At 39.7% G+C, this 26,935-nt stretch overlaps 3 protein-coding genes across 8 annotated transcripts in view; 2 read left to right on the top strand and 1 right to left on the bottom strand.

Moving 5' to 3' along the window:
• The first annotated feature begins 1,410 nt into the window (after positions 1–1,410).
• On the top strand, positions 1,411–8,325 carry tmem184c (transmembrane protein 184C). The gene is made up of 10 exons (XM_033624307.2): positions 1,411–2,012; positions 3,517–3,647; positions 3,729–3,765; positions 3,991–4,196; positions 5,084–5,158; positions 5,243–5,336; positions 5,469–5,581; positions 5,877–5,976; positions 6,158–6,329; positions 6,423–8,325. The coding sequence occupies exons 1-10, from the start codon at positions 1,896–1,898 to the stop codon at positions 6,731–6,733; spliced, it is 1,356 nt and encodes a 451-aa protein (XP_033480198.1). The 5' UTR covers positions 1,411–1,895; the 3' UTR covers positions 6,734–8,325.
• On the bottom strand, positions 8,326–21,244 carry prmt9 (protein arginine methyltransferase 9). Its single transcript, XM_033624306.2, has 13 exons — positions 21,021–21,244; positions 20,297–20,496; positions 20,012–20,160; positions 19,666–19,902; positions 19,310–19,477; positions 19,078–19,180; positions 18,481–18,590; positions 18,159–18,351; positions 16,198–16,381; positions 13,751–14,450; positions 13,395–13,548; positions 9,864–9,986; positions 8,326–9,037 (listed from the first exon to the last, which is right to left on the bottom strand). Exons 2-13 carry the CDS (start codon positions 20,492–20,494, stop codon positions 8,798–8,800), a joined length of 2,559 nt encoding a protein of 852 aa, XP_033480197.2. The 5' UTR covers positions 20,495–20,496; positions 21,021–21,244; the 3' UTR covers positions 8,326–8,797.
• A 2,584-nt stretch (positions 21,245–23,828) lies between these two features.
• The window catches only part of arhgap10 (Rho GTPase activating protein 10), a 59,779-nt gene continuing 56,672 nt past the window's right edge, over positions 23,829–26,935 (top strand). For 5 of the 6 annotated variants that reach the window (XM_033624463.2, XM_033624462.2, XM_033624464.2 and 2 more), the window contains exon 1: positions 23,829–24,371. In XM_033624463.2, coding sequence (XP_033480354.1) covers positions 24,218–24,371 — 154 coding nt within the window. In that variant the 5' untranslated portion in view covers positions 23,829–24,217. The remainder of the gene's footprint in view (positions 24,372–26,935) is intronic. The other variant, XM_033624460.2, reaches the window with a different exon arrangement.

Raw genomic sequence — 26,935 nt, 5'->3', positions numbered from 1 at the left:
ACAGGACAAATTGCTAATGGAGTTCTGCATTCATGTGACAGATGCTTTTCTGAAGGGAGTGAACAATGGATAATGATTATTTTTGCTCCAAAAGCTGGAAAACTAACAGTTTTTTTCATTTAACATAAAACATTATTACATTTTTTTGTCATAACTGTTTATTATATTTAAGATATTTAACTTTAAAAACAGGGACAGTTTGAAAAACATCTAAATATCCTGCATAAAATATAGATACTGTGCTTCGTTCAAATTTATCTTTTTTAATGATGAAAATTAATGTAACAAGTTAGGATTATTTTATCATGGACTGATATGGCTCTTCTTGATTTCAGATATGGGCAAACCATGCTGTTCAGCTATTATAGGCCTTTCTCACTGACAGCATTTTGACATTTCTCAGTAAGAAAAGCACAGATACTGTGTAAATAACAAAATGAAAGCTGAAAATGAAAGGTATTGTGCATGTTGACTCAATGTTTTGGCTTACCGGGACATTTAAACAGAATGAATCCATCATTGTTATTGGTATCACCTGTGTTTTCCACCCATAAAAAGTCAAAATGTCTGCTGTGGAGAGGCACTATATGGATGCAGTTTTATCGACTTCATATTTATTGTATAATTGGTTGTATTGCACTTCAACAAATCACACATGCATTGCCATATGAAGCTGTTAACATATTATTTTCATTGTGTGTTTCAACTGGGGAAACTTAAATTTACAGATACTGAATGTCCTGCTGACATTCAAGTACAGTCTGTGCACTATCTCAGTCCAGAACTGCTTCTCTTAGTCTTGGAATCTGAAAGAGTCCATCTGTGCAAACAAACTCAATATGGGAGAGGGAAAGAAGCAGAATTATCAAGATGCATTTGTCTGATATCTTGTATTTTAGTCCTAATTTGCAAGTATGGACAAACATAGATACTATGAGACAGAACATTGCCCATACAGCTACTATGGGTGGGTTACAAAGGCTAATTTAGGTGTCAGACATAATGAATAGTTTAGGAGGCACATATTCCTTGATAGGTTTGTCATTTTTATAGAGATGGGGGTAAAGTAGGTTAATTTATTTGCAAATTGAATCACCTGTAACCTACCAAATGCATTAACAGGCCACAAAAACCCTTTTCTACAAGGTCTGGGTTGCCTAAATGTGATCTATAAAACGGTGAACATGGTGACCAGTCTAACTCTACCACAACAAATTTAAAGTCTGGTATCCTGGTAATTGTTAATTCACATTGCCATCTGCTGGCCAAAGCACATATCATGTGATCAATGAGAATGCAGAGCAACCAACCTAACTATAGCTGACGTTAGACTGGGAAACAGTTAGTCTTCATTGATTGGTTAAACTGAGATAATCAGCCAATCAGATTCAAGACTGTAGGCGGGACTACATGTAAAGCGAACAGCAGGAAGTACACCCTCAACAACAATTACTTTTTCGGAAACTTTTACCAGCGTTAACCCAGTAAAAGCAATGTAAAGTGTACATTCATCTAACGAGTCGTTGGACATATAACTGAGGAGCTCAGCTTTATCTCGGTCGACACTGAGACACTTTCAGCGGTTCAGACTGGTTCATCTTCTTTGTTTGTTTACATGGTGAAAAGCTCCTAAGCTAACGTTAGCAACCTAGCTTGGTAGAACCGAGTCATATGAGCTGTTAATTATCCAGAAGCTTTGTCCTCATGAATGAAACTTAACACTAGCGACAGAGCCCAACGAGCCTGGACATAAGTGACGGGTTGTCTCGGGTCGCAGTGAGCCGGTGAAAGTGTAACAATGCGAAGCTAACGCTTAATGTGTCGAGCGTTGGTTAAATAGTGTTGTCACTGTACCTGCGGCGGTGTTAAAGGCCCTACAGCGTCTTCATGTCAAGATGCCTTGCTCCTGTGGGAACTGGAGAAGATGGATTAGGCCGCTGGTGGTTGTGCTGTACATATTGTTGCTGTTAGTCGTCCTGCCCCTGTGTATCTGGGAGCTGCAGAAGTCAGAGGTCAGTTCGAATAATCGATGAATCTGATTAACATGATGTCTGATGGTGATTGTAGGAGTTCTGTTGGTTTAACACAGTGGTGAAATGCAACATAAAACACATGGTACTCAAGTGCATCAATAATTTTTTTTAAAGAACTTGCATTTTACTTGATTTAATTCATAGTAATTTAATGTCAATACATATTAATACTTCTCTACATTTCAGAATTATGTATTCAGCTTCTTACTCTACTGCATTCACACTACTGCAGTAGGTACTCATTACATTTATAGTCATACAAAGCATGTGATTCACTTTTTTTAGGTGTCATGAATTACTCACTGCAGAACATTTCCTTATTATCAAATCATATGAGTTTGTTACTTGAGTCATACTTCCATAAATGAGAAAATCTTCTCCTGCACTTAGAATATTTCTGTTTTCAAATGAATATTTTTTGCTATAATGAAGAGCCTTTCTTCACAATTCCAGTCCAGCAGCCTGCCATCATTTCTAAAACCATCTTTGAACATGTTGATTACAATTATAAAGAGTCTGAAATGCTCCCACAGATTTTTTTTATTGATTTTATTTTAAGAAAACAATGCTGTCAGGTCTGAATGTTAGACAGAAATATAGTTGATCAACTGGAAATTACTATTCAGATATCAGTGATCATATTCGTACAAGATCATACCTAAAACATGGAGTAGGGTGCTTTTATGACATTTTTCCTAAATTCCTTTTTTACAGGGATGCACGATAACATCAGCACGTCATCAGTATCGGCCGATATTGGCTTTAAATCGAACTAACAGAATCAGTCAACATGCTTTTTCTTACTTTGCACAATGGATGAATTCATACTTCACATTATTTTTTTATTCAGGAAAGGAATTAAAAGTAACATCATGTGTTACAGTTAAAACCGGCCTGATTCAGTTAAAAATTGTTTTTCAGCTAGTTCCTGTTATGCAACAAAAACACATTAAAATACAGAAAAAAAACAGAAACAATCAACAGAGGCAAAACAACAAAACATAGGCAGCTACATAGACAATGCAGAGTAGCGGACTGAAGTGGAGTGAGTAAAATGGGATATGAAATTTAAATCAGTGGTTGCAGGTGCATGCATTAATATTACATACATATTGCATCATCGAAAAGTATTGTATTTCATGGCTCCAGTGGCTGGTGGGACATCATGATAAGAGTATGCACTCATAATATGATGTTAATTCCGCTACAGAAGAGACTTGATAATCAATATAATTATGTGGGGAAAAAAAGTGGATGTGTTGATATCCAATTTTGTGCATCCCTCCTTTTTTATTTTATTTGTACAAAGTTGTATTGCTATATTATTTGAGTAAAGAATGTAAACTTCTAAACAGCTTCCACCCCTGACTTTAAATGTAGAGATGTTACATTCTGGGTCACCAAAATTCTAGCTTGCCAGACTTAAATGTACAACGAGGATAAATGTTAACTGTGTTGACTGTTTTCTTCCATGTAATGACAGGTTGGCACTCATAATAAAGCATGGTTCATCGCTGGGATATTTGTCTTCATGACCATACCCATATCATTATGGGGCATCCTCCAGCATCTGGTTCACTACACTCAGCCAGAGCTGCAGAAACCTATCATCAGGTAAAGATGTCAACAATCATGTCAGCCTTGAACAATAGTCTCAAACTGCTTGTTAATTGTATTTGTTTTTATTTTTTTTAGGATATTATGGATGGTCCCAATCTACAGCTTGGATAGTGTGAGTTGTGTATTATATAATCAAAGCCATTGTGCAACACCTACTGTATATTATGCATTGAATCCATATATATGTACATACAGAATTACGGACATTTAAATACAGGCAAAACCAGATCTTTGCTGCCATATCACCATTCACTGGAGACATTACCGTAAGCCGTACCATTGAGAGACTGCCTGTATCCTCTCTTTCCATGTAATCAGTTTCTTTTTCCTGTTGCAGTGGATTGCATTGAAATACCCTCGTATAGCAATTTATGTGGACACATGCAGAGAGTGCTACGAGGCCTATGTCATCTACAACTTCATGACCTTCTTGCTAAACTACCTGGAGAATCAGTACCCCAGCCTGGTGTCGATGCTGGAGGCCCAGGAGCAGCAGAAACACCTCCCCCCTCTTTGCTGCTGTCCGCCCTGGCCAATGGGAGAGTACGTTTCCTTTAAATTTAGATGATTTTTTACAATGAGGACTTGCATGCATACAATCCATGTTGGACCATACAATAAGCGCGATGCATCCAACACTGGTCAAAGATTGGGTGTAAAATGAATCACTGCTCACCATACGTTGACCCAAACAGGTCAGCTTTATTGACTGTAATCATATTTTCTTACTTCAGTTGCTTTCAGTTGCTCACAATTATAGGTCCAACTGAAATTCTACTAATACTAAGGATTTATCAGTGGTCTCAATTTTCTTGCATAAATGATGTATCACAACATTATCCCTCTGATATTTGATTTTAAAGAGCTGTTTACAGTTTTTAAGAAATGCAACAAAAGTGACCTAAAAATAAAAGATGACAAGTTTGTTTCTTGAACTCGCAGTTTGTTTAAAACCATTGAAGTATTTTTAGTACACAAATTAATGACAGTCACCAGCTTCAAATTAGACTCAGTCAGGCAACATCTGTAATTGATGTACAAGCCTGTGTCTTTTTTTCCATGAGAGCCAGTTTGTTCTCCAAAACTGAAGGGGAACAAATTAATTAACAATTGCCTGAAGGTCAGCAGCATCAGTCCCATTTATTAACTTTGAATTTTACAATACTGCCTTAAAAATGTGACCCTTGACAGGATTGTTGTATTGTGCATGATGATATTTGCCATTGTTGAATAGTTGTTGAGGAAAATGAGGCACAGTCCAATGTTAAAATGTTGTCATTACACTTGTTTTAAGGACCCACTCACCACATTTTTGTCCATGATTGGGTTTGATTTTAGATTCAGTAGCTTTTACTGATATGAGCAAACTAGATGTTGTTCAGCTAATTTAATTCTAATTCAATTTATTTGCCATACATTTTTCTTGGCAGGGTTTTGCTGTTGAGATGCAAACTAGGAGTGTTGCAGTACACCGTTGTGAGACCTGTCACAACAGTGATTGCCTTGTAAGTAACCTCTGCTCGTCGTCTGCACTCGTCACAGCTTTTCGGTCACTATTTGTGTTGATGTATGTTTCTGTCTCTTTGTAGGATCTGTCAGCTGTGTGGCGTGTATGATGAAGGCAACTTTAGTTCGAAAAATGCATGGACGTACCTGGTGATCTTCAACAATATGTCACAGCTGGTAATACTGCTGCTGTTTTTTATGAGTCTATATGTAATTTGCCTCAATTAATGACTGTACAATACAGGTAACATAGATGTAAAAAAATGTTACATCCTATCTTGAACTAGATTTCTCTTTGCCTTGATCTAGTTTGCCATGTACTGCCTGGTGCTGTTCTACAGGGCTCTGAGAGAGGAACTGAGTCCAATCAAACCAGTGGGCAAATTCCTATGCGTCAAAATGGTGGTGTTCGTCTCCTTCTGGTAATTCTCAGTGTTTTCAAACTTAGTGGCTGTTCATGGCTGTTCTCCAGGGTGCCAGGTGATGCAGGATAAACCACAGTAAACCAACAGGAAGTCAAAGTTCCATCGCACATTAAGATATCAGGATTGACACTGTTTTATTGACAGATGACCGAAATCTTGAACTTTGATTCCTTATTGTTTTTACTGTGCTTGTAAATACTGTATATGTTGAAGTATACCTGCAGTCTCCTGATCTACATAGATGGTGGCATGTGGTAGCTACTGAGAATAGTTGTTTTCTGAACTCTTCTAGGCAAGCTGTGTTTATTGCTTTGCTGGTGAAAGTGGGTGTTATCTCAGAGACGCGTACATGGGACTGGCAAAGTGTGGAGGCTGTAGCTACTGGGTTACAGGTAAGTGAAAGTGTATTTAATTAAGACATAACTGAGATGAGAATAAGTAGATGAGTTGAGTTTGATCTAAGCGACAGTTGATTTCATATAATATATATAAAACCATATGGTACCTGTTAGAACTTTACTTTTTATCAGCTTGAAACACAACCAAACACACCAAACTGTCCTGTTTCCTCAGGATTTCATCATCTGTGTGGAGATGTTTCTGGCAGCCATCGCCCATCACTTCAGCTTCACCTACAAGCCTTACATCCAGGAGGCTGAGGAGGGTTCCTGCTTTGACTCTTTCATGGCGATGTGGGACATCTCTGATGTCAGAGCAGACATTTCTGAGCAAGTCCGCAATGTTGGTAGGTGGAGTACTTGCACAGTTGTGTATTTGTATCTCTGGTATATTCTCCAACATGGAGAAGCCGGTCAAGACTTTATGTTCTCATTCACAGGGAGAACAGTAATGGGTCGTCCGAGGAAGTCCTACTTTGGTGAGGCACAGAATGACGGTGAGCGGTCGGGCCTGCTCTGTTCAGCCTCCCAAGATGCCATCTCAGAGGCGGTGCAAAACCCTGTGTCACCCAAAGGTCAATACGAGGGCCTGGGCAGAACCCTCACACCGCACTCTCTGTCAGCCCCCGCTGGGCTGAGCTCAGCCCCGTGGGATGAAGGATATGAAGCTAGTGCTGAAGAGACCCAGGAAGAGGACAGGACCAACCAAACCAAAGAACCAACAGAAGGAGATCTCATCGTGATCACCTAGCCTATCGTTATGGCCGACGACGTCACCCACAGACTACCAGACATGGTTGGGCAGGACCCAATTACAGCCTTGCCATATTTCTTCAGACATTACTGGACTGATGAAACATTAAATAAACTGTTTCAAAGGGCACATCAAACAAGTGATAGTAGAAGTCTGCCAACAAATGCAAAACCAGATGGACCTCTCTGCCGGTGACAGCTCCAAGAATGTTCAGTGAAGTTATGGTACTAAATGACTCGCAGATATTGTCATACTTGGGAGTTACATGGCTCAGTAGGCTCGGCCAAAATGGGTATTAAGTCACTGTAATCGTGAAAGTCTTTTGGTCAATTTTAACGAGCATCCCAAAGAGCACACTAGTCGTGTTTCTTGAGATAAGACGCCAAATAACGCCTCCTAAAGTTTGAGCGAAGCTTCCATGTGTATCCTCTCCAGATTGGAAGTTATTACGCACTTTTTTTGGTGTCATCTCAGTCATATCATGATCTCACATGTGACAGATGGTTAAGGGAAATATGCAACTTTTAAAATACAAATGTTTTCTTTACTCTTTATCTTAGTTCGTAGTGATTTCAGAGGACGTCGACTGAAGCAAGTGTAAATCAAACTTTATGATAGTAAAGCACATTAGATGTCCAGAATCACGTTTTGTTTGTTCCTAACCTATGTAAGATGTGTGAAAAGAACCGAAGCAACAACTTTAATGGGATGCACAGTTAAGAAAAACAAATGAACATGGCACATGCTGAGGGATGTGTCCAAACTGACAGTGTGACATCACTACAGAATTAATATTAAAGGTCCAGTTTGTAGGATTTAGTGGCATCTCTTAGCAGAAATGGTATTTGATACTCATAATTTATGTTTTCATAAGTACCTGAAAATAAGAATTGTTTTCATTACCTCCTCCACAGACGTTTCAGTTCTGCAACCTGACAGCTAGATGCCTTTAAATCATACCAACTGGACCTTTAATGTAATGTATTTCCTAAGGGTTATAACAAGTAGTATTAAGTATTAAAACAACATACACAATTCAGTCAGTTACAATCAGCACATTCTAGTGAATTCCCATCGATGCTTTACAGCATACAGCTCACTCTATCATGTTTAATAGAGATTTGTTCACTAGTCTTTTCAGATGCCTTGTTTCATGTGCTGTTGAACTCATGTATCCACTACATCAATTTAGCTTTTATATTCCAGGATCAGTTTTATTTGATGAGATTTTTCCAATTGTTTTAGCCTTTGTTTAGATAAAGTTACTTTGCAGCTGTTGCACCGAAGCCATTTACTTTTTACCCGCAGATTTTCCAAGCTCTTTCGTCATTGTGACTTACATGGATTTGTGCAGGGGTATTGACATGTTTAATGTACAGTGTGAGATATCAGTTTGTGTCGGGAAAAAATACAAATGAATCAGCAGTGTAATCTGCATCATGTCCAGCTAAAGAATGTTGCATTGCCTTACATTATTTTATTTTTTTTAATTAAAACTGACAGGATTACATCAAAGCTGATGTAAATGGTACCACGTTTTAATTTAATTCCATCTCTGACAGTCTCTTCAATAAATCAGATTAACTACATTTTCTGATTTCTTTTGTTCTTGCATTTATTAAGAAAATGTCACATTTATTGGAAGTTTTTTTTTTAATTGATACTGACAAACAATGGTGCCCATGACCAAAAGACTACAATATTTATATAATATACTTACAAATATATTTATAAGTATAAATTATATATGTCCTGTGATCTTATAGCACATTTTACAGATAAAAATATGACTTGAAGGTGACTGCGATGACTCAGCTTTCCACTGATACTTACAAAGGTGTGGCTGGTGCAGGCTTCTACTAAATGTGTCTGGGAAAACTCTGAAGACAGGTGTAACATTTATGAAAAATTATACTGAAAAAGGCAAAATCTATAAACGATACAAGAAAACGAATGCATAATATTTCATGCATTTCCCGATGTGTCAAAAGCCTCTATTCAATTGAGGCTTAAAATATACAGAAATGAAATTACTAGGGAAAACTACAGTGACAGAGATCATTACTCCATCGGCCCAGGTGTGTTATCTATATGAGCCGACATGGAGATGGTGCTCTTGTGAAGCTTCACAGCGAGGCGGACCCAGTCTCCGGCTTGTACCTCCAGGGGCTGCTGCAGCACAACAGCAGCCTGCTTCCAGTGAGAGTTCCTGTTGAGGGTGCTGACACTGATCTCCTCATCCAGGTAGATGTGGTACCAGAAGGGAACTGCAGTTATTCTGCCTGTTGACGTAGCCTGAACCTGGGAAACAGAGATTATGGTTTAACATGATAATGAAAGATACACAGTACTATGCAGGATTTTTCTAAAAAAAAAATTCCCTCTCTCATCACTTATGACTCAGTACAAGTGTATGGCGGTGTATTTATCTGCATAGACTTTGCCTGTGTTTTCTTATTTTGTTATTTTTCTCTGTGTTCAGGATGTTAATGGGTGTGTGCCCCCTCAGCACTCTGGTGAGGCTGGGGCTATAAAAAAAAATGTGGCGACAAGGGGCCAAACCGAAAGCAGTAGTCATCCAAGAGACAAAGTGCGGAAAAAATGCAAATATAGCGAGGCAAAATGCCAAACGAGTGAATCTAGGGTTGACTTTTACTTTTGCTTTCACTGGCGGGCACGTTTACAAACTATAACCGACAGTCCTGCATTATGTGCCTTTAATAATAGTATGTAAGAACAGTCAGCTACTAATATGCAAGATGATAACTCTTTTTAGTTCAACCCTGACTGTTAAGTTACTTTCAGTTTTTCCATTTTTATTATTATATTATGTATGAAATTCAAAAAGTGGGTTTGTGCTGAGACCAAAAATAAAAAGTTCAGAGGGAAAGTAAAGTTTTAAGTTTGTCTAAGGGAGATGTGCACAGTAGGTATGACTCATTTCGAAGTTTCTGGTGCAGCATGATTGTGTACCAGAAGGTAGCTCAGGGAGTTTTTGGGGGGATTTTCTATATTGGCAGAGTCAAAGCATGAATTCAAGTTTGAGCAACGTTAAAATGAGGTGTCACTTTTTATCAACTTTACTTACATAAATGCCAATCATGTCAGCAGCGCTCATGAGGCTCACCTTTACTTCTCTGTTAGTGTAGTTTGCGGTGGAGTCCATTAGGTCAAGAACAAAGAGCTCCACAGACTCACTGAGATGTCGGCACACCAGCGTGGAAAAGTCCAAAAACACATGGACCGGCACCTGAAGGACATAAAAGATAAACACAGTGTTGGCAGGACTGTCTGGTGATGTTATCAATAAGGAACTATATGACGTGAAGACCAATAAAAGACCGGAGAGGAAGAGCTGCTCGGATATGTCAGCGATGTAACACAAAACAGGTGCTTCTGTTGCACAGCTTGGCAACCACTGTCCGCAAGATGAAGACTGGATTTCCGCCACAAAAATCAAGGCACATTTATTTAAGTACACAAAGTAAAAAGATGATTATTGTGGCTACATGATTTTCAAAGAAGACCAAAGTGTATTATATGTTGCTTGTACTAGTGAGCCTTGATTTATGTAACTTGATTTTTTTTTGCCAGACAGAGGAACTACACATCATGTTTGTTTATATTTGATACAGATTTTTACAAAAGCTTCATTACAGTGTATTAAAAATCATGCAGATGCTGACTCAAAGTTTTTGGCACTCCTTCTCCCACACCATTATTTATCCACATTAGGTTTTAATTCATAGTGTCAGTGGATAATCACTCAATCACTGATTAATGCTCAGAAACTAATCTTCCACCTCAAACTCTTCAAAACTTGACAAACAGGCCACGGCTTCAAGGCAGCACACATAAAAGCTGAGGGAGAAACCAAAGTGGCAGCGCAGAAAGTGTCACAGTTTTCTTTACTGCAGAACAAAAGAATCTTTCCTCCTCCCTGTCACAGTTGTGTAGACCTCGGAGCCCGCTGTTTGATGTGCTTGATGTAATGTATACTGATGGATTCAGGTAGGAATGTCCTGGGCCAAGCTGTGTGTTGTGTCTTGTGTGACAGTTGTGCTAGAAAAGTGCCCTCCACCGAGGGCTTCAAAGACAACATCTGTTAAAACAAACGACCGTCCCACGTGGGGCCTGTGAAATTAGAGCACAAACACGATGCTGGGAGAAAAAGATAATTTCCAGACCAAATAAAGAAAAAGAATTCAAAGGGATTTTGGAGCTTCTTTAACACAGCTGGAAAGCACACATCAAAGAGGAGTGCACAACAGAAAACATGGTCCTGGACCTTAGTATTCCAAGTGAAATACCTTGTTCAACAAAAGACAACTCAAACATGGTGGGAGACAAAACAACTGGGTGCACGGCCTATCTTTGTTGTGCCTTTATAGTGTTGCACTATATGCCAATCATATTCAACAAAACCAACACATTTGCACCTAATGGTCAAACTTTAAATGTGAATGACGCAAGCTCACAAACACAACGTACTGCATGTGAAAACTGGCCATATTGACTGTTGCATCAGGAACATGAGAGAGAATACAAAATATGAGTGGCCTGAGATGTACAAAAGGAAGATTTTGAAACTTCTGCTACGAAAACTGAAGAAGCTCTCAGCTTCACAATATGGTTCTCGTGTGCTTCAGTGTGTTTTCCTTAATTAGTTAACTTAAAAATACTGTTCAGTATCAACACATCATCAGCCTAGATATTCCTGGCAACTGCAGGAGTTTACATGCAGTACATCACATTTTATGCCATATTTTTAACGATGTTTGTCCCTGTGCAGCAATAACTTCTAAAATGTTTGAATTTAAAAGTCATGCTTGACAAATAGGTATGACATTGCATTTCATAATCTGCACACGTGCAAAATCATCTTTCCCTTTGTTGCTCAAGATGGAACTTTCTCCATGAAAATAAAGAGAAGCAAGCACAAGATGTGATCTGGCAGCTTTTACTGATTGCCTCAGTAATGGTAGCCTACAGTTTTCAAAATCTAAAAATGCAGCATGGGTGAATAACAGTAATTTCTATAGGTTTCCTCAAGTTTGGCACCATATTGGCCAGTTAATGAAGGTAAGTAAACAAGAGTATGTGGATACTGTGATACTGAAAGTTTTCATAGAGGCTTACGTTTTGAACTCAAGTCAAAAAAACATCTCAAGACTTAATAGTATACAGACGAGTTCAGTTTCTTTTTTGTTCATACCCATATTTACATTTACTTTATTTGTCCATTTTGGCTTCTGCATACACTGTAACACACTTTCATGTTACTTTCTGCTGTAACTGTGTCCTACGGAAGGCCTGGAAAGATAGGGCTATAAGCCCTCTGAGTATGATGAAGTTGTCTGACTAGACACTAAAATAACTAAATAAAAAAGAGAATTAAAAAAACAACAACAAAAAAAAAACAGGTAGCCTACATTTTTTGTTAGGCCAATATAAAAAAGAAAACTAAGTAAAGAAACATACAGTTGTCAGTGGTATCTGAAGCCCAGTGTCCACCAAGGCATTTTCTACCAGCTGAAAACACCAGGTACACCTCAGGAAATGCCCAAATGGAGGCACATGAGAACACTTCGGAGGTGCAGCATTTTTTAAGCTGAGACGAATTGGTTGCGTCTGGTTGCTATGATACGGAATATCTGCAGAAGTAAAATGCTGGCACAAGGTAGAGTTACTTGCTCTGGATGAGGGGAGGCTAAAGCATGTGAGGAGAGAGTCCCGGCCTGCTGGTACATGTGGGCTCATGAGAGGAGACACATAAATAGGTATATATATATATATATATATATATATATATATATATATATATATATATATATATATATATATATATATATATATATAGAAAGAGTACATTAACATATTTCTCCTCCATTGTTGTTGTTGTTAGCACTCTGAATTTGACAGTTGGTCTTTATGGTATTTGTCCCGCCCCTCCTATATTGTGATTGGAGAGCTGGGTGAAACGTGACAGTGACGAGTGCAGAGTTTTACCCAAAGTTAAACATTTTTTAACTCTTGGTGCTCAGAAAAAAACACGCCAAGTGGGCGTTCTGCTTACTGCAGAACAGACGCTCAGTCCTTTGTCATGTTGCTGGCGTTTGTAGTGTAGTGTAAATACTGGGTGCTCCCATTGCAGAGAATTTAACAAATATGCTGGTCTCAGGAAAAATGACTTGGCCCCTTAAGCCTTGTCTCCACTCAACACTTTCAGTATGGTACCTATGAAACCAAAAGTAACCCTTCAGACATGGTACCTAGACACTAACTTTTCCACCACAAACAGTACTCTTAAATGTGGGCGGGGTTGTTGTCACTCACTGCTCCGTCCAGCACTCACTTTATTTCCTCATCACCAGTGACACAGATGGAGGTTTGCACCTCATTCATCGTCCACAGAATGGGGTTGCACGCTGACATTTTCAGAACAAAACAGAACAGGAAGGAATGAGACCAAATTGGTAACAGTAAGGAACGGTTACATAGGTACCATCCACAACTTTTCACAGTGGAAATGCGTATCTAAGTGAACTGAACTGTACTGGACTGAACTGTACTGGGCTGGACTGCTTGATGGAAATGTGGCTTTGGAGTTAAGTATGAATAAATAAGTCAACCTGGTAGCTCATGTGGGGATACTTACAGTGAACTGGTTGATGAAAGGAGCAATGTTGAATCCCAGTGTTGGCTCCTGACCCTGGACAGCACTTTCCAGCAGCAATGTTTCCGACTCCACCAGCATGCCATGCACCACAATCTTTGCTGGGAAAATACGTCCTCCGTCCTCCAGCAGACATCTAATATGGGTCACAGACATGCATTTTACTCTGTAATATATAAAAGCACTAAAATGATATTCAAAACACACAGGGCAAAATAAACAGACATGATACAACCTTTCTGCATTCCCCACTCAGGCCTTTTTTATCCTTGAATATTTATTATCTCTATTTCATTTGTGCCTCCTTTTATTCTTTGGAAATATGTGTTAAGTTTTACCTGGCCAGTGAAGCTTTCTCCATCAGCTTCTGTCTAATGAGACCACAAGTCTCCACACAGTCCAGCATGATGGCGCTCCACAGCTTCTCCCTGGACGGCCTCTTCAGCATCCCCTGCTCATCCTCCATGTGGTTGAGCCAGAACTCTAGACGCTGCTCTGGGACATTATTGGAGCGAGCCAGTCTCTTCAGGACTTCCTGTTGCTTGTTCTTTTCCACTGAGCTGTATGCTTTTACATGACCTTGGCTGGCCGCGATGAGGGAAAGCAGGGAGAAGCCCTCTGACACATCCAGGACATAGAGCAGGTCACTACAGTCTGCAGAGTCAGTGGGGTCAGACTGAACACCTGATCCTCGCTCTTTGTTTTGGCATTTCACCTTCAGCTGAGACATGAGTTTGGCCAGAGCGCTGCAGAAACTCTGATGGTAATCCTGATTGTTCAGGAGCGCCATTTCCGAACACTCCAGCATGCAGAAGTCTTTAGTTTGATTCTGGTCAGTCTGAAGACATGCTAGCGCGCTACACAGTTCTGCCTCTGGGTTTAGATTTGAAACGGGGGTTCCAGAGTCCTGCAAATCTGGACGCTTGTCTAGACGGATTTCATGCCCGTCTCTCAGCACAGCGACACTGCAGAGCCTCAGGAAGGAATCTCTGCAGGAGACTTCGACAAGCAGCTCGTCTTGAGGTTTCAGGACAAAACCTGAAAAGAATCAGAAGAAGAAAACACTCACTTGACCTGATTATACCGGAGCTGTTTTAGTAGTTAGTAGTAGTAGTTTTAGTACCAACTCAATGTACTGTAGCAAAGAAAACTAAGCACTGTCAAGTACTGAAAATGGCAATGAATGTCCGGTCAGATTTGTAATGCTGTTTACTTATTTTTAAATCAAATAATTCCCGATTTAAATTAAAGTTAGACTCTTTTATTAAGGTTTAGGTTCAAAGTTTAACAGCTTCATGTGTTTAACAACATTTAGAAAAGGTTATTGTAGAAAAACATCTTCATATTTCTCAAAATTAAGTATTAAAGGAAAAAGAGAACTTATGAAACACCTGAAATTATAAAAAAAAAAAAATGCAGATACAAAATGATAAAATTATTATTTTATGTCAAAATGCTAAGCTGACAGGGGTCTACGGATACAGAGTGTCATATGCTGTACAGCTTGTAAAGCCCTTTGAGGCAAATATGTGATTTGGGGGTTTTATAAATAAAACTGACTTCACAATTGAAACCATTTTAAAGGAGACACACTGAAGAAAAAGAAGGAGCTGCAGAGAGGGAAAAAGGGAGAGCGAGCCCAACAGAGAAATGAGATTCAGGGGACCGGGTGCACAGAGAGAGGGGGAGAGGCGCCGAAAGGATTCCTACAGGAATAACATCTGTTCCGTGTCTTCATGTCAGCGCGCGGCTCGTCAGAGGCATTTGGGAAAAATGCATATTTATTGCCTATAAGAATTTCATGAACACTAAAGAGTGTCACAGGCGATCACGGCGCACACGTCACGGCGGCCGGGAAACGGATGTTGGTGATCACCGGGAAAGGTGGCGGCTCCCTTGACGCTGCCGTCGCCAATTAGCAGCGCGGCGAGATGCTGTTGAGCCCTGTCTGAGAGATGATGTACTGCAATGCCAACTGGAACATGTCACCTCGTGTCAGGGGCTGTTAACTTCACAGTGGCTCAGGATGACAGCAGTGTAAAGAATATGCAGTGCTCTTAGTGATATTTGGCACCCGAAAAGTATGATGTTTGACAAACAGCAATTTTATTTTTGGTGTAATAGCTGTATTTCAAGCTAAGACCATAACAGTTTTAGTTATATTTATTTGTTACAGTAGCGTTTCCATTAATGGGTCTTCACAGTGTACTGTATGTTCTAAGATGTGATTTTTAAACTGGCATATTGTGGACTTCAGTGATGATAATTAGGTGATTTAATCTAATTTTTAAAACTTTCAAGGAGCTAAATCTTTATACATTATCACTCTATCGTCACAGTAAATTATTTTCACTATTCTCACATGTAGATCAACTAAAAATAGTTATAAACCTGGGCCTGAAATTAACTGAGGGCTGATGTAAATAGTAGTTATGGTTATAAGCTGAAATCAGAGGTGGAGTGCTGGTTGATGAGTTGGGTGCACGACTAGGTAGATGGGTAGGTTACTGAGGAGGACGTGGGTTTACTCTCCTATATATTCCAATAGCTTCTTTGCTGAAAGGTGGGTAACCCCCAATACTACCATACATGTTTGCTGCAAATATCCCTGACATTATTTAGCACAGTTGGAAATGTTAAATACTGTATGTAGTCTGCAACACACTGCCCTCATCCGATGTAACATGGAAATGCATGAAAAAATGGACATGCTGAACCAGAAGATTAATGCTTAATAACGTAACACACAGAAATCAGTGTGACATATGTGTTTCTTGAATCTTACCCTTGGTGCTGTGGACAGGGTAGATGGCCTGCTCCCAGCAGGTGTCCTCCTGGGGTCCAGTAGACAGACTGCTCTCCTCATCCAGGTGGAGCTGGAACCACACAGCCAGAGCGTCCAGCTCCCCCTCCTGAGTGACAGGCAGGCGGATCTGCTGAACCTCCCTGGAGCTCAGCCCCTCCAGCTCCTACAGGGTGCCAGAGAGGTGTTACATGGATGTCAGCTACAATAACAAGTATAATGAAGTTTGGCTGTAGAGGGAAGTGAACAAAAAGTGCTGTAAGGATCTAAAAATGCGATCAGATCTTAGAAGGTTTCATGTTGAAAAAGAAGTTGTGAACATTATTGTCCTCTGAGCATTTGATAGACAGTTTGGATGTTACTGTCCTGTGCCTTTTCATGCTCAACTTGGTTGTTTAAACTACAGTAGGTGTCTTTAATAAAAATAACTATTTGTCATATTTGCTGGATATTCTGTTAAAAATCAAGTCACTCCACCTAGTGCCTCTAATGGTGTTTGCAAGAATCCACCGTGCCTGAACAAAAAAAAACCCCAATCTGAGCTAGAAGAAGTCTCTGACACAGTGTCAGTCACTGCTCATGCATGCTCTGCACTGCCAACAACAGCGTACAAGGCAAAAACAAGCAAACAGATGAAGGCCATGCACTGCAGATATTGAGCTTAGCTGAGTGAGGGCATGCCCAGCTGTGTTAGAGACTCCTTGGCTCTGATTGGTTATTTTCATTTAGGTGCTGTGGATTCATGTAAGAGCTATTAGGAGCACTACCAGGATCCAGAGGAACCTGATTTCTTCACACAGATTAACTGTGTCATGTACTACTGTCTGACTATTATAGTCATACTTGCTGAAACTGTTTGAGCAAGTATGGCAAAAAGTTATTTTTTATAAAAGTTATCTACTGTAGCTTTAAGTCAGACACTGAGAAGAGTTATGTAAAGATATGCATTTTACATTGTGTATAAATAACAGTAGCTTTCATAATTCACAAGTCTAATTCTACACCTGATGGGCTACCTGCTGTATTTTCATCCACACCAGTAACATCAATATGATATGAAATCTGGCCTGCCTGGCTGCTGCCAAGCACCAAGAACACACATCTCCGTCTCAAAGAGTTCACCACAGCCAGTGTTGTAAATGTACCTCTCTTTTGTGGCATTTTGTGAGTAAGCTAGGGATATTTAAAGAGTTTAAAAATCACAGTAAGTAAATAATACTCAAGGTCTGCTTATATTCTTACAGAAAACCCCTCTGAAGGCTGAGGATTTAAAATGGTAACGCCAATAGGATTTCCTGTGCTAGATGATATCTCAACTCCTTGAATGGGAAAAGCAACACAAACAGAAACCCTCCAAATGTGGAAGAATTTTATTATTTTTCCACCCCTGCTTATGATCATATTCTTGGGATTGAGACACAAACTGAAGACCTAACTAAGTGAATCACACTCCCTTCTCTGCTAAAAGAGTTTGCCTCACTGATTGCCACGGTAAGTTTGTCTGATAGTTCCTACTGCACATGTGTGGATAAATATCAACTAATCATCCTACAGGTGCTGTTCGGGAGATAAACACGGTGCCTCCAATCTGTCAGGTGCTCACTGGGAGCTAATGAATCAGGCAACAATCCCTGCAGGCCCGTAGCTAAATAATAAGTGGCCACTGATGAGCAATATTTTAGCCTGTGAGGCAGCCAATATGTTCATATAATGGGACCAATAGAAATATGGTCAGCTAAATTAATCATTTTTCTCAGACGTACATTATTCAGCTTGACTCACGGCGACAAGTACACATTGAATATTAGGATTTCTCACTTGGCTGAGTATCACACACAAAGACAAAAGTGAAGTTAAGTCAAAACACATTAAATAAATAGTAGCTGAAAAAATTTAGTTATCATAGTTTGACAGCACTTGTTGTCTTTCCTATTTCTGCTCACCAGCACGTTGTTGAAATCTATGTTGAGGGCCATGAATGGCTCTGTGAGAGATTTATATCCCCCTGGCAGTCTGCTCAGTCTCTCTGTGGTGTACGGCTCCATGGAGTCGTCCGGCTCGGGGCTACAGCTCACTGGGCTACGGAGCTCCCCGGCTGCAGCTAAGGACAGACTGCCCACCTCTGATACACAAAGCCTGTATGGAAAAACAAACAGCGCTCTAAGGACAGGTCCACACACTTGTGCTGCTGCTCTGTTGTCCTGATACACATTATATCTGACACACAGCCTACTCAAAGAAGCCAGGTGGACTCCAGGGATTTACCTGTGATGCCTGCGGATCTCCAGGGACTCGACAGCCATACCAAACACAGTGGCTCCAGCGGGGATGACCCGTCCTGTTGCAGACTGCTCCTCAAACTCATTCTCACCTCTCTTTAGGACAAGAAAACTGCACATTAACACCCCTTTAATGACACCAACATAACGTGAAAGTTAACTGGATACATTTACGTGTAAGCTGGTTACTGTGTGTGTCGAAAAGAGTGAAATGTCACAACTCGTTCTGTAAACTTGGGTATCGTGGAAGTTGCCTATTTGTCAGTGAGATCTGAACTTTGCTGGATGTTTAAAAAACCCAGGATGCTGGATGTTCCTCGAAATAAAAGTTGACAAGGAGTGCCTTGAAGCCATCTTTAGTTTCATTCTCTGTGAGGCTAAAACTTTTTTTGACTCCTAGCCCACACACTGAATTGTGAAAAATTCACAATAGCTGTTTTTGGCATTTTCTAACCCTGTTGTCAGTGCCAAAACAGCAAAAGATTTTGGGCACCATGAACTCATAGAAACATTAATATTGCAGTGTGGCAACTGGAGAACAGAAGTTCTGTTTTTTGTGTTTGTGTTTAATAATTGAAGTTACCTGTGGAGGGAGCAGGAGGTGGTGCCAGGCATGAATGAGACTCTCTATTATGCCCTCTCCAAATAATCCTGCATCTACCGTCTCTGTCACCACCAAGGATACCCTAAGAAAAATAAACATTGAATGGAGAAGCAGGAAGAAAAATTAGTGAGTACTTATAACAGCATTAACAGAAATAAAGGTTGTGTGCTTGTAGCATCACTGTAAAATATCTTTTGGTATAAACTTGCACCTGTGAGGAATGTCCTTTGGCACCTCCATCTCCAGAGACTTCATATGGATGATCTTTATGCTACCATCCATCCCATTAGCAGTCAGTACCTCACAGGCCAATTCATACATCGTCTTCGACAGCTCACAGGCGTACACCTCAGCAGCTCCTGCCTTCTTTGCACACATACTTCACACAGAGAAACAGGAAATCAGACCAACAAAACCCACACGTTAAAACACGGATCCTACTCTAGTTGTAGCGACTGCTGTACCACCAAGTGTGGTTGATAAGGACCGAGCTCTAACTTACAAATAAACTACACTCCGCAACGTAAAAAATAGAGAGTTTCCAAGTTCGCATGGAAAATATCTCACCCAAGGATCCCAGTGCCAGTACCTATGTCAAGTACAGTGTTGCAGCCGCTGTGCACAGCCTTCTGAATAGCTTGCTGGTACTTCTGATTCCTCTCGTGGTCGTTAAGCATTAAGAAATGCCAGCGCTCCACCAGCCAGTTGGCCACACGGTAGAAGTTCTCCCTGGCCTCTGGATAGTCTGGTCTTAGCTTCAAGGCTTTATGGAAATGACCCGCTGCTTCATCTCTGAAGCCCATCCTGGATGAGAAAGGAAGAGCCACAATATTGTCAAACACAGCATAAAGCAAAAAAATTGCATAAATAATGCCCTACATATTGATAGCATTTATGCAGATGAGGATGATACCTGAACAGGTGTTCGCCCATGCTGTTCAGGATGACCTCATCAGCAGGAAACAGCTCCAGCGCTTGTTCGTAACAGTCAAAGAGGTCCTGAATGCGACCCACAGAGTCCAGCTCCTCTGTCCATTTGAAGAGAGTGAACCTGAAGGACTCCTAAAAGGAAGATGTCACAAATCCAGCTCCAAAATTAAACACCTTTTCAGACTGTATGATTGTGGTTATGCGTGGACAATATTTGACAGTGCATGTACGCAGATGGGGTTGTCAGAGTAGTGTAAACAGTCATTACCCTCGCAAAGTCCTTAAACATAGGTGCAAGATTCAGGACCAGAAGGTAGTGCACAAATGCAGTCCCATAATCTTGGTTGAAGAGGCACTGCTGGGCACTTTCTAGGGAGCTAGAGACCAGCTCGTTCCTGGCAGGGTCCTCTCTTCGTCGCCTGCGTGTCCTCCTGCCATGCTTTGGCTTTGCACTGGCATTAGGCATCGCTTATAAGACAAAAAGGAGAGTCTGTTAGTTAATGATAATGTCTGATATTACAAATTAATGCCACTTTTAATAAGACAATCAGGTTCCACATGTGACTCTGTGCTGTAATGTATGGCTGTAGACTGAGTGATATAATTAAAAAACTAAATCAACAACAAGCCAACTTTGTTGTTTCTTGGTCAAAATCATGACATGTGACCTCATGATTATGTAGGCAAAATTTTGGTTGACTCAGAGGGTCTTATATTTTTTAATTACCCTACATACTTTTGTTATGCCAAAATATAATTAATCTATTTTTATTTTCCTGGAAATATGGGCACCCATACATGCAGATATTTCTGTACAGTAACATTAACAACAATAATCATAAAAATAACGTCAACTTAAAAAGGAAATATGCCGTAGTAAGAAATGAGTAGCAATAAGTAAGATAGTGTTGATAAAATAAACGCTGACAGTAATACTTTAAACAAAATGCTAAGTACTTTAAAAGCATTTCTGATAATTTAACTCGACTTACCGTCTGTTGGTTTATATCACAGGTTGGGAATTATGGGATGGAGACACACAGAAAATATCACTGCCTTTTAGCTACGGTGATAATTTTCCAAATACACAAACGTTAACATCACGGCCGTTAGCATCGTTGCAGGCGGTCCGTCCTCTAACAGCATCCCAATGTTAGCTTACATGCTAAAAGCTGCTCGACAGCCGCTGCGATACTTTAACTGCTTGTCAAAAAATGACCGTTACTGTTTAAATCAACGTTACAACGGCTGGACGTTGATTAGAGCGTAATGCACATTTCTGCTAACGTTTAACAAGAAATGAGTCCGCGCGCTAAAGAAGCCGGTCAGAAACATGTAACGATGCAAGGTTCCGCATGCGCAATTGTGAATAATGTTTATCGTACAAGTGGTTATGAGCAAGACGCATCAACTATAAAGAACATGGTGAATAATATTATTCGTATTTATTTAATAATAACGCCACGGTAAATGTTCCCGCCTCAGATTAGCCTCTGGCGGAACCAATGACAGACGAATCTTGAAGCACAGTCAAAGAGTACAAAAAATAAAGATAGTGCCCACCCATACAAACCCTTACAGAGAACATGAAGGGAGCGTTCGTAAAATAAATGAATACACATGATTTCATATCTTTGTTGTGTATGTGGTATTCCTGTAGGTTAATCCCTTTAGTGCTCATTATATTTTCACATTCAAAAAGACTCCTTATTGTTATTGCCTATGGTTTTTCATTCATGTTTGTGAGGTTTTTGATGGTAGCCTTCTCCACTTGCTGTTTGTGATGATTTGCCTGAGGGGGGCTGAAGCACAGAACTTTTGTAGAATTTATGCAGCAGGTTTTAGTCCCCTGTGAAAGGTACTGAGATGGCTTCTGGTGTTCTTGATGGTTTATCTTGTTTGTTGACCCTGAGTAGAGCCACTATAGGTACTGAAGGATTCATATGGGCTTGATACTGCACTGCAGCTGAGAGATCACTTTTGATTATTCTTTGGAGGGCCTCCCCTTTTCTGTTGTATTTCCCTTGCCTTGCTGTAAGCCTTTACTTAGCAGTCCCCAGAGCTGTACTAATGAGGATCCCATTTTGTGACACTTCTGCAGCCTATTGTTTGTTTCACACAATTTGTGCAGCCTCATGTACTTACACTTTATGCATCGTGTAATTACTTATCGTGTTCATACTTTTTCTTTCATATTGCAGATTTAACTGAATTTATTTTATACTTCTCTATATGCTGTAATTAACATGTAGGCCTGTGTCTTTGCTTGTGTTTCCAGTGTTATCCTCACCATCCTGTTAGCCGCAGCTTCTGCCTCTCATGTATTATCAGAATGAATGACAACTAAATGAATGAATGACAATAAATAAAAAAAACTTGGGCTCCATTCAATACACACTGACTGTACAGTTTTTAGATAGCATGTCACTCTCTGTTTTAATGTGGCGTCATGCTTAACTCTGATATGCAGTCATTTAAATCTTGCTTTAACAACCACATGTCTAAAAAGTGAATCTCTTCAGCCAAATTTAGCTTTAGCAACTTACTAGAAGTTGTGGAAATTAACTCAGTACAATTATTCAGTTAGTGTACCTCGGTCTAATTTTGAGGATTTTTTTTTTTTTAATTTTCAGCCACTTAATCCTACTTCTGTTTTACCATATTTCAGAAAGAAATATTAAACTTTTCATTCCACTACATTTATTTTACAGCTGTAATAGTTACTTTACAAATAAAGATTTCAAACACAAAACATGTCATGATGATGTGTTTTGTTAATGATGAAACAGACCATGAACAATAGAAATTGCACATTTACCACTACAACAATAAAATCCTGCTTACATATTAATGTATTACTAATAATGATGAATGCATATAATATATAATAACACAACACTCTCACTGTGCAATAAGCATATTAAATCTATTTTTATATACTTTTAGATATTTTTTTTCTACCAATCAAATGGCCTTAAAGCCTACTATTTAATATTCAGTCATTGATATTTTAAATGTAAGACTTCAACTTATAATGGAGTATTTGAAAAAACAAAATAAAAAAACACGATCCTGTTATTTGTAATCAAAACATGGCAGTAGAGGAGGATGAAGTTTCTGGATATTTTGGCCGAAAGTAATAAATCTTTATTGAAAAATTCTCATGAGGCCAGCCAAACATAATATCAGAGAACATGGGCATGAAACTGAATAGAAGAAGAAAGAAAAAAAAGATTCGTCAGCCAAAATAAATAAAGGAAAAAATACTTGATGGAAAATGAATAAAGATACAAATTATATACAACACAAAAAAAGTTATTTGGTCTTCATTTGAGTGTAAACCATATCATTTTTAGGGTCTGTTTGTACATTTCTACACAGTTGAGTAGTACATTTGCATATTTAAAGTTAATACATTTTAGGGATTTGCAGTACATCAAATTATATTACTACAGAAAATTATAAAAAAGCTTTAAAGATGGGTGATGTTTTCATGGATTTAGCTTTGTGCATACAGTATTTGGCCATAATAACAGATTTTCTTGTCTTTCTTTCATAACTACTCCACAAATTACACCTACATGTGCACTGAGTGTTGGTACATTCTTTTGTTTAGATAATTTTTCTATTTTTTTCCGCCGAAATAATTGGAAATGACCACAATAACCAGATCGGGTCTCATTCTGCAGCGAAGCGAAGCCGGAAGTGGATCGGACTGAACCATCTCGCAGCGGCTACATAGTCTTTGGTATAAGTTTTGCTACACGCACACAGATGTCAGCAGAGTTTCTCAATCTGTCACTTCGGTAGGTGGAGTACGTTTGATGAGGGAAGGAAAAACTGGACACAGCCACCATGACTTTCTGACAACTCCCGTGAGCCGATGAACACCTCATCCGTTAGCGTGTTGCTCTCACCTTCCAACTGTCATACCTGTTAGCTGCTCTTTGCGTGATTTGACAACTGTGGAGCAACACCCATGCGCTTGTGTCAGAAGTTATAATGCTAACCCCCCGTTAGCTGCTGCTGCTGCTGCTGCTTCACGTAGCTATGCTTTGACTTGAAGCTGCCATCGAAAAGAGCGGTAAATTGACTGTAACGGCTGGTTTAGTTTTTATACTACGAAGTTAAGCGTCAGTTTGAGCAGTTTCCCCGTTGTTGTAAGCGAAGCCATCAATCTGTGACAGACATGGGACTACACCCGCTGGAATTCAGTGAATGCTATCTGGACAGCCCCCTCTTCAGGGAGAAAATCAAGGCACACGAAGCAGAGCTGGACAAGACCAACAGATTTATCAAAGAGCTGTACAAAGATGGGAAGAACCTCATCAATGCAACCAAGCGTAAGTTGATTTTAAAGTTGTTTAATGGCTGTGTTCAGTCACAGGAGTCATGCACATGCCCTGGGAGAGTATGGGGGTCTTCATGTTGGGACAACTTCTTCCTCAGGTTGCCAATAACTATGCTTTCCATTTGGTTGTGTTATAAATGCATAAATTAGCCATCTAATGCACCAACCAATGCACAAATGGTCAAATGATATGAGGCCTTTCTTATCTGCCCTAATCCTGCTTTCTCTTTTATTTTTTGTTTTGATGACATGTATTCATATTTAAGTCTGCACCAATAGGCCCTTAGTTTCCTTTTAATAACCCCCCTGCTGTATTTGCCCTCAGCCACACACCTCTACTGGGTTAAAATGATTAGATTGCTATCTGTTTGAACTCCAGTCTTGTGGGCTGGGCTTGTGTGCAAGGTGCTCACAGCCAGACTTCAACACACAGTCATCAGAATGTGGCCTGCTGTCACTGTGTGTAGTTGGAAAATCCCTAAGTCTCCCAATGCAGTGTTTTATGACTGCATTAAATCAACATGTTGTTAATCACATCCAGTTGCTGGAAGATTCGTTGCAGTTATGAAGCATCTATCCAATGTCAAAGCACTTCAGTCTAGTGTGAATGTAGTTTTGACACTGTTTTTTTTTTAGACGCATCATTGCTAATATTCTGGTATCAGTGCTGTGTTGTTGACAGATAGGCTTCAGGCATGTTCCAGCTGCTGCGCCACCATCAGTTATTGCTTCAGACTGTCACACAACATGTTTTTGTACTCTAAAAACCTCCAAACAGACTCACTTCATCGCTTTTGTTTTAATGCTTTTTTTTTTTATTTTAACTCTTGCAGCAGATTTTTATCAGCACATACATGGTTTGGAAACAGTATTGCACTGAAGAGTTAAAATCTCCAGCAACCAGCCCTGTCACGATACCTAGTTATCGACTTAAAGAGGCCAGCAAAATATTGTCAAGGTCACGTCCATAGAGCGTGCAGTGTTGCCTCTGTGTTTACATGTACATTTGTTACCACAATAATGTCATCAACGTGATGCTGGAATAAACAACAGGGTTTTCCCATCCATCATAACACTAAGGTGCAACACTTAAGCATTTTATTTTACAGAGAAATGGTTTGAAAATGACGATAATATCACAATAATATCGTCCGCCAAAAGCTGTTATCGTCACAGCAACACTTGTAGTAAGAACAATTCTTTTGTCAGACCATCGAATTTCAGCTTGTATCCTTCATCAGGCTCCAGGCCAGGGTCCAGAACATATTTCTCTGTACCTAAAAAACATCTAAAAAATGTGCATTGCCATGGTGAGTTCAACAATATTTCTCCACTTGAGGCATATTCAATCTGAAGTTGTCGTCATGAAGGGATTCAGCACCTGTTTGCAACATATTTAAGTATCCAAATGAAGCAGTAGTAGTATTTAAATGCCTCGTGTGTCAGGGAAACTACTCCATTGTTGACACCAGGCATGATGGATCTGTGGATTCAGGCTGTCTATGCACGTCACCCCTGCTATAGATTCAGTCTTGCTCTTACAGTAGCTAACATGAGCTGCTGTAGCTCCCTCTGCGTCACACTGTCCTCCTGTACTGTAAATTACTGTCATACTGGACTGTTGTTTGCATAGTTGTTGTACCTGTTAGCCACCGCTCTCCTCTGACCTCTCTCGTCATGGTGAATATTCCCCCAAAACTTTAACTCTATCAAATATATAAACTTTAGATTGATTAGTTTATGTATAACTCTGAGGAAGGCAGTTGTTCTGAAGCTACATGATGATACCATGTGTTCAGCATTACCTAAATAACATACTTAAAAGCACCCTGACCTTGTCCTCATGCTTTCTTTCTACTCATGTTTCATTTACCTGCTTTGACTTACAGTCGGGAGACTACATGCCACTGTCTTGAGCCCCATTTTTTACAGCCACGTGGAGTTACCAGGCGAACTCCCACACAGCACCATGGTGAACTCTGGTATTCACTGGTGCCCACAGATGAGTTGATACTGATGCTCTGCTATGGTGGTGTAAATTGATCCGCGGTATCCTTTTTCGGGGGGGCATGTCATGTCTTGTGTTTCATGCCTTAAATGACTGTGACTACAGTATGCGTCACTTTTTATGACAACATAGTGACGTGTATCAGATATCAGGGCTGTTAACCCTCATTAGTTCTATGATAGCCTCTTGCCTCTGAGAATATGGCAAGAAATAGGGAACCGTGGTCATACCCTTCCTCTGGGAGTAGTGCAAAGTCAGTTGAAATTTCAGGAAGGAACTGACGGTCATGTACGTATGTACTGACATTTATGAAGTGCTCTCGTCTTATTTTGCTCAGCCAGTGGAGACCAATTTGGAAAATGTGACTTCTTCTAGATGTCTGTTTTTAAGATTGTTAAATCGCTGTAATCATTAAGTGTTTACTCTCTAGAGCAACTTAAACATTATCCACATGCCACAGGAAAATAATAAAATATTTATGCCCATGGCCTGGCTGTTTTTGATGTTGTCAGTAAAAACAATACAACACTATTTACAAAGGTTTTTTT

The sequence above is a fragment of the Epinephelus lanceolatus genome, chromosome 3 (genome assembly GCF_041903045.1).
Source record: "Epinephelus lanceolatus isolate andai-2023 chromosome 3, ASM4190304v1, whole genome shotgun sequence".
Lineage (NCBI taxonomy): Eukaryota > Metazoa > Chordata > Actinopteri > Perciformes > Serranidae > Epinephelus > Epinephelus lanceolatus.
This window is presented reverse-complemented; position numbering and strand designations above follow the sequence as displayed.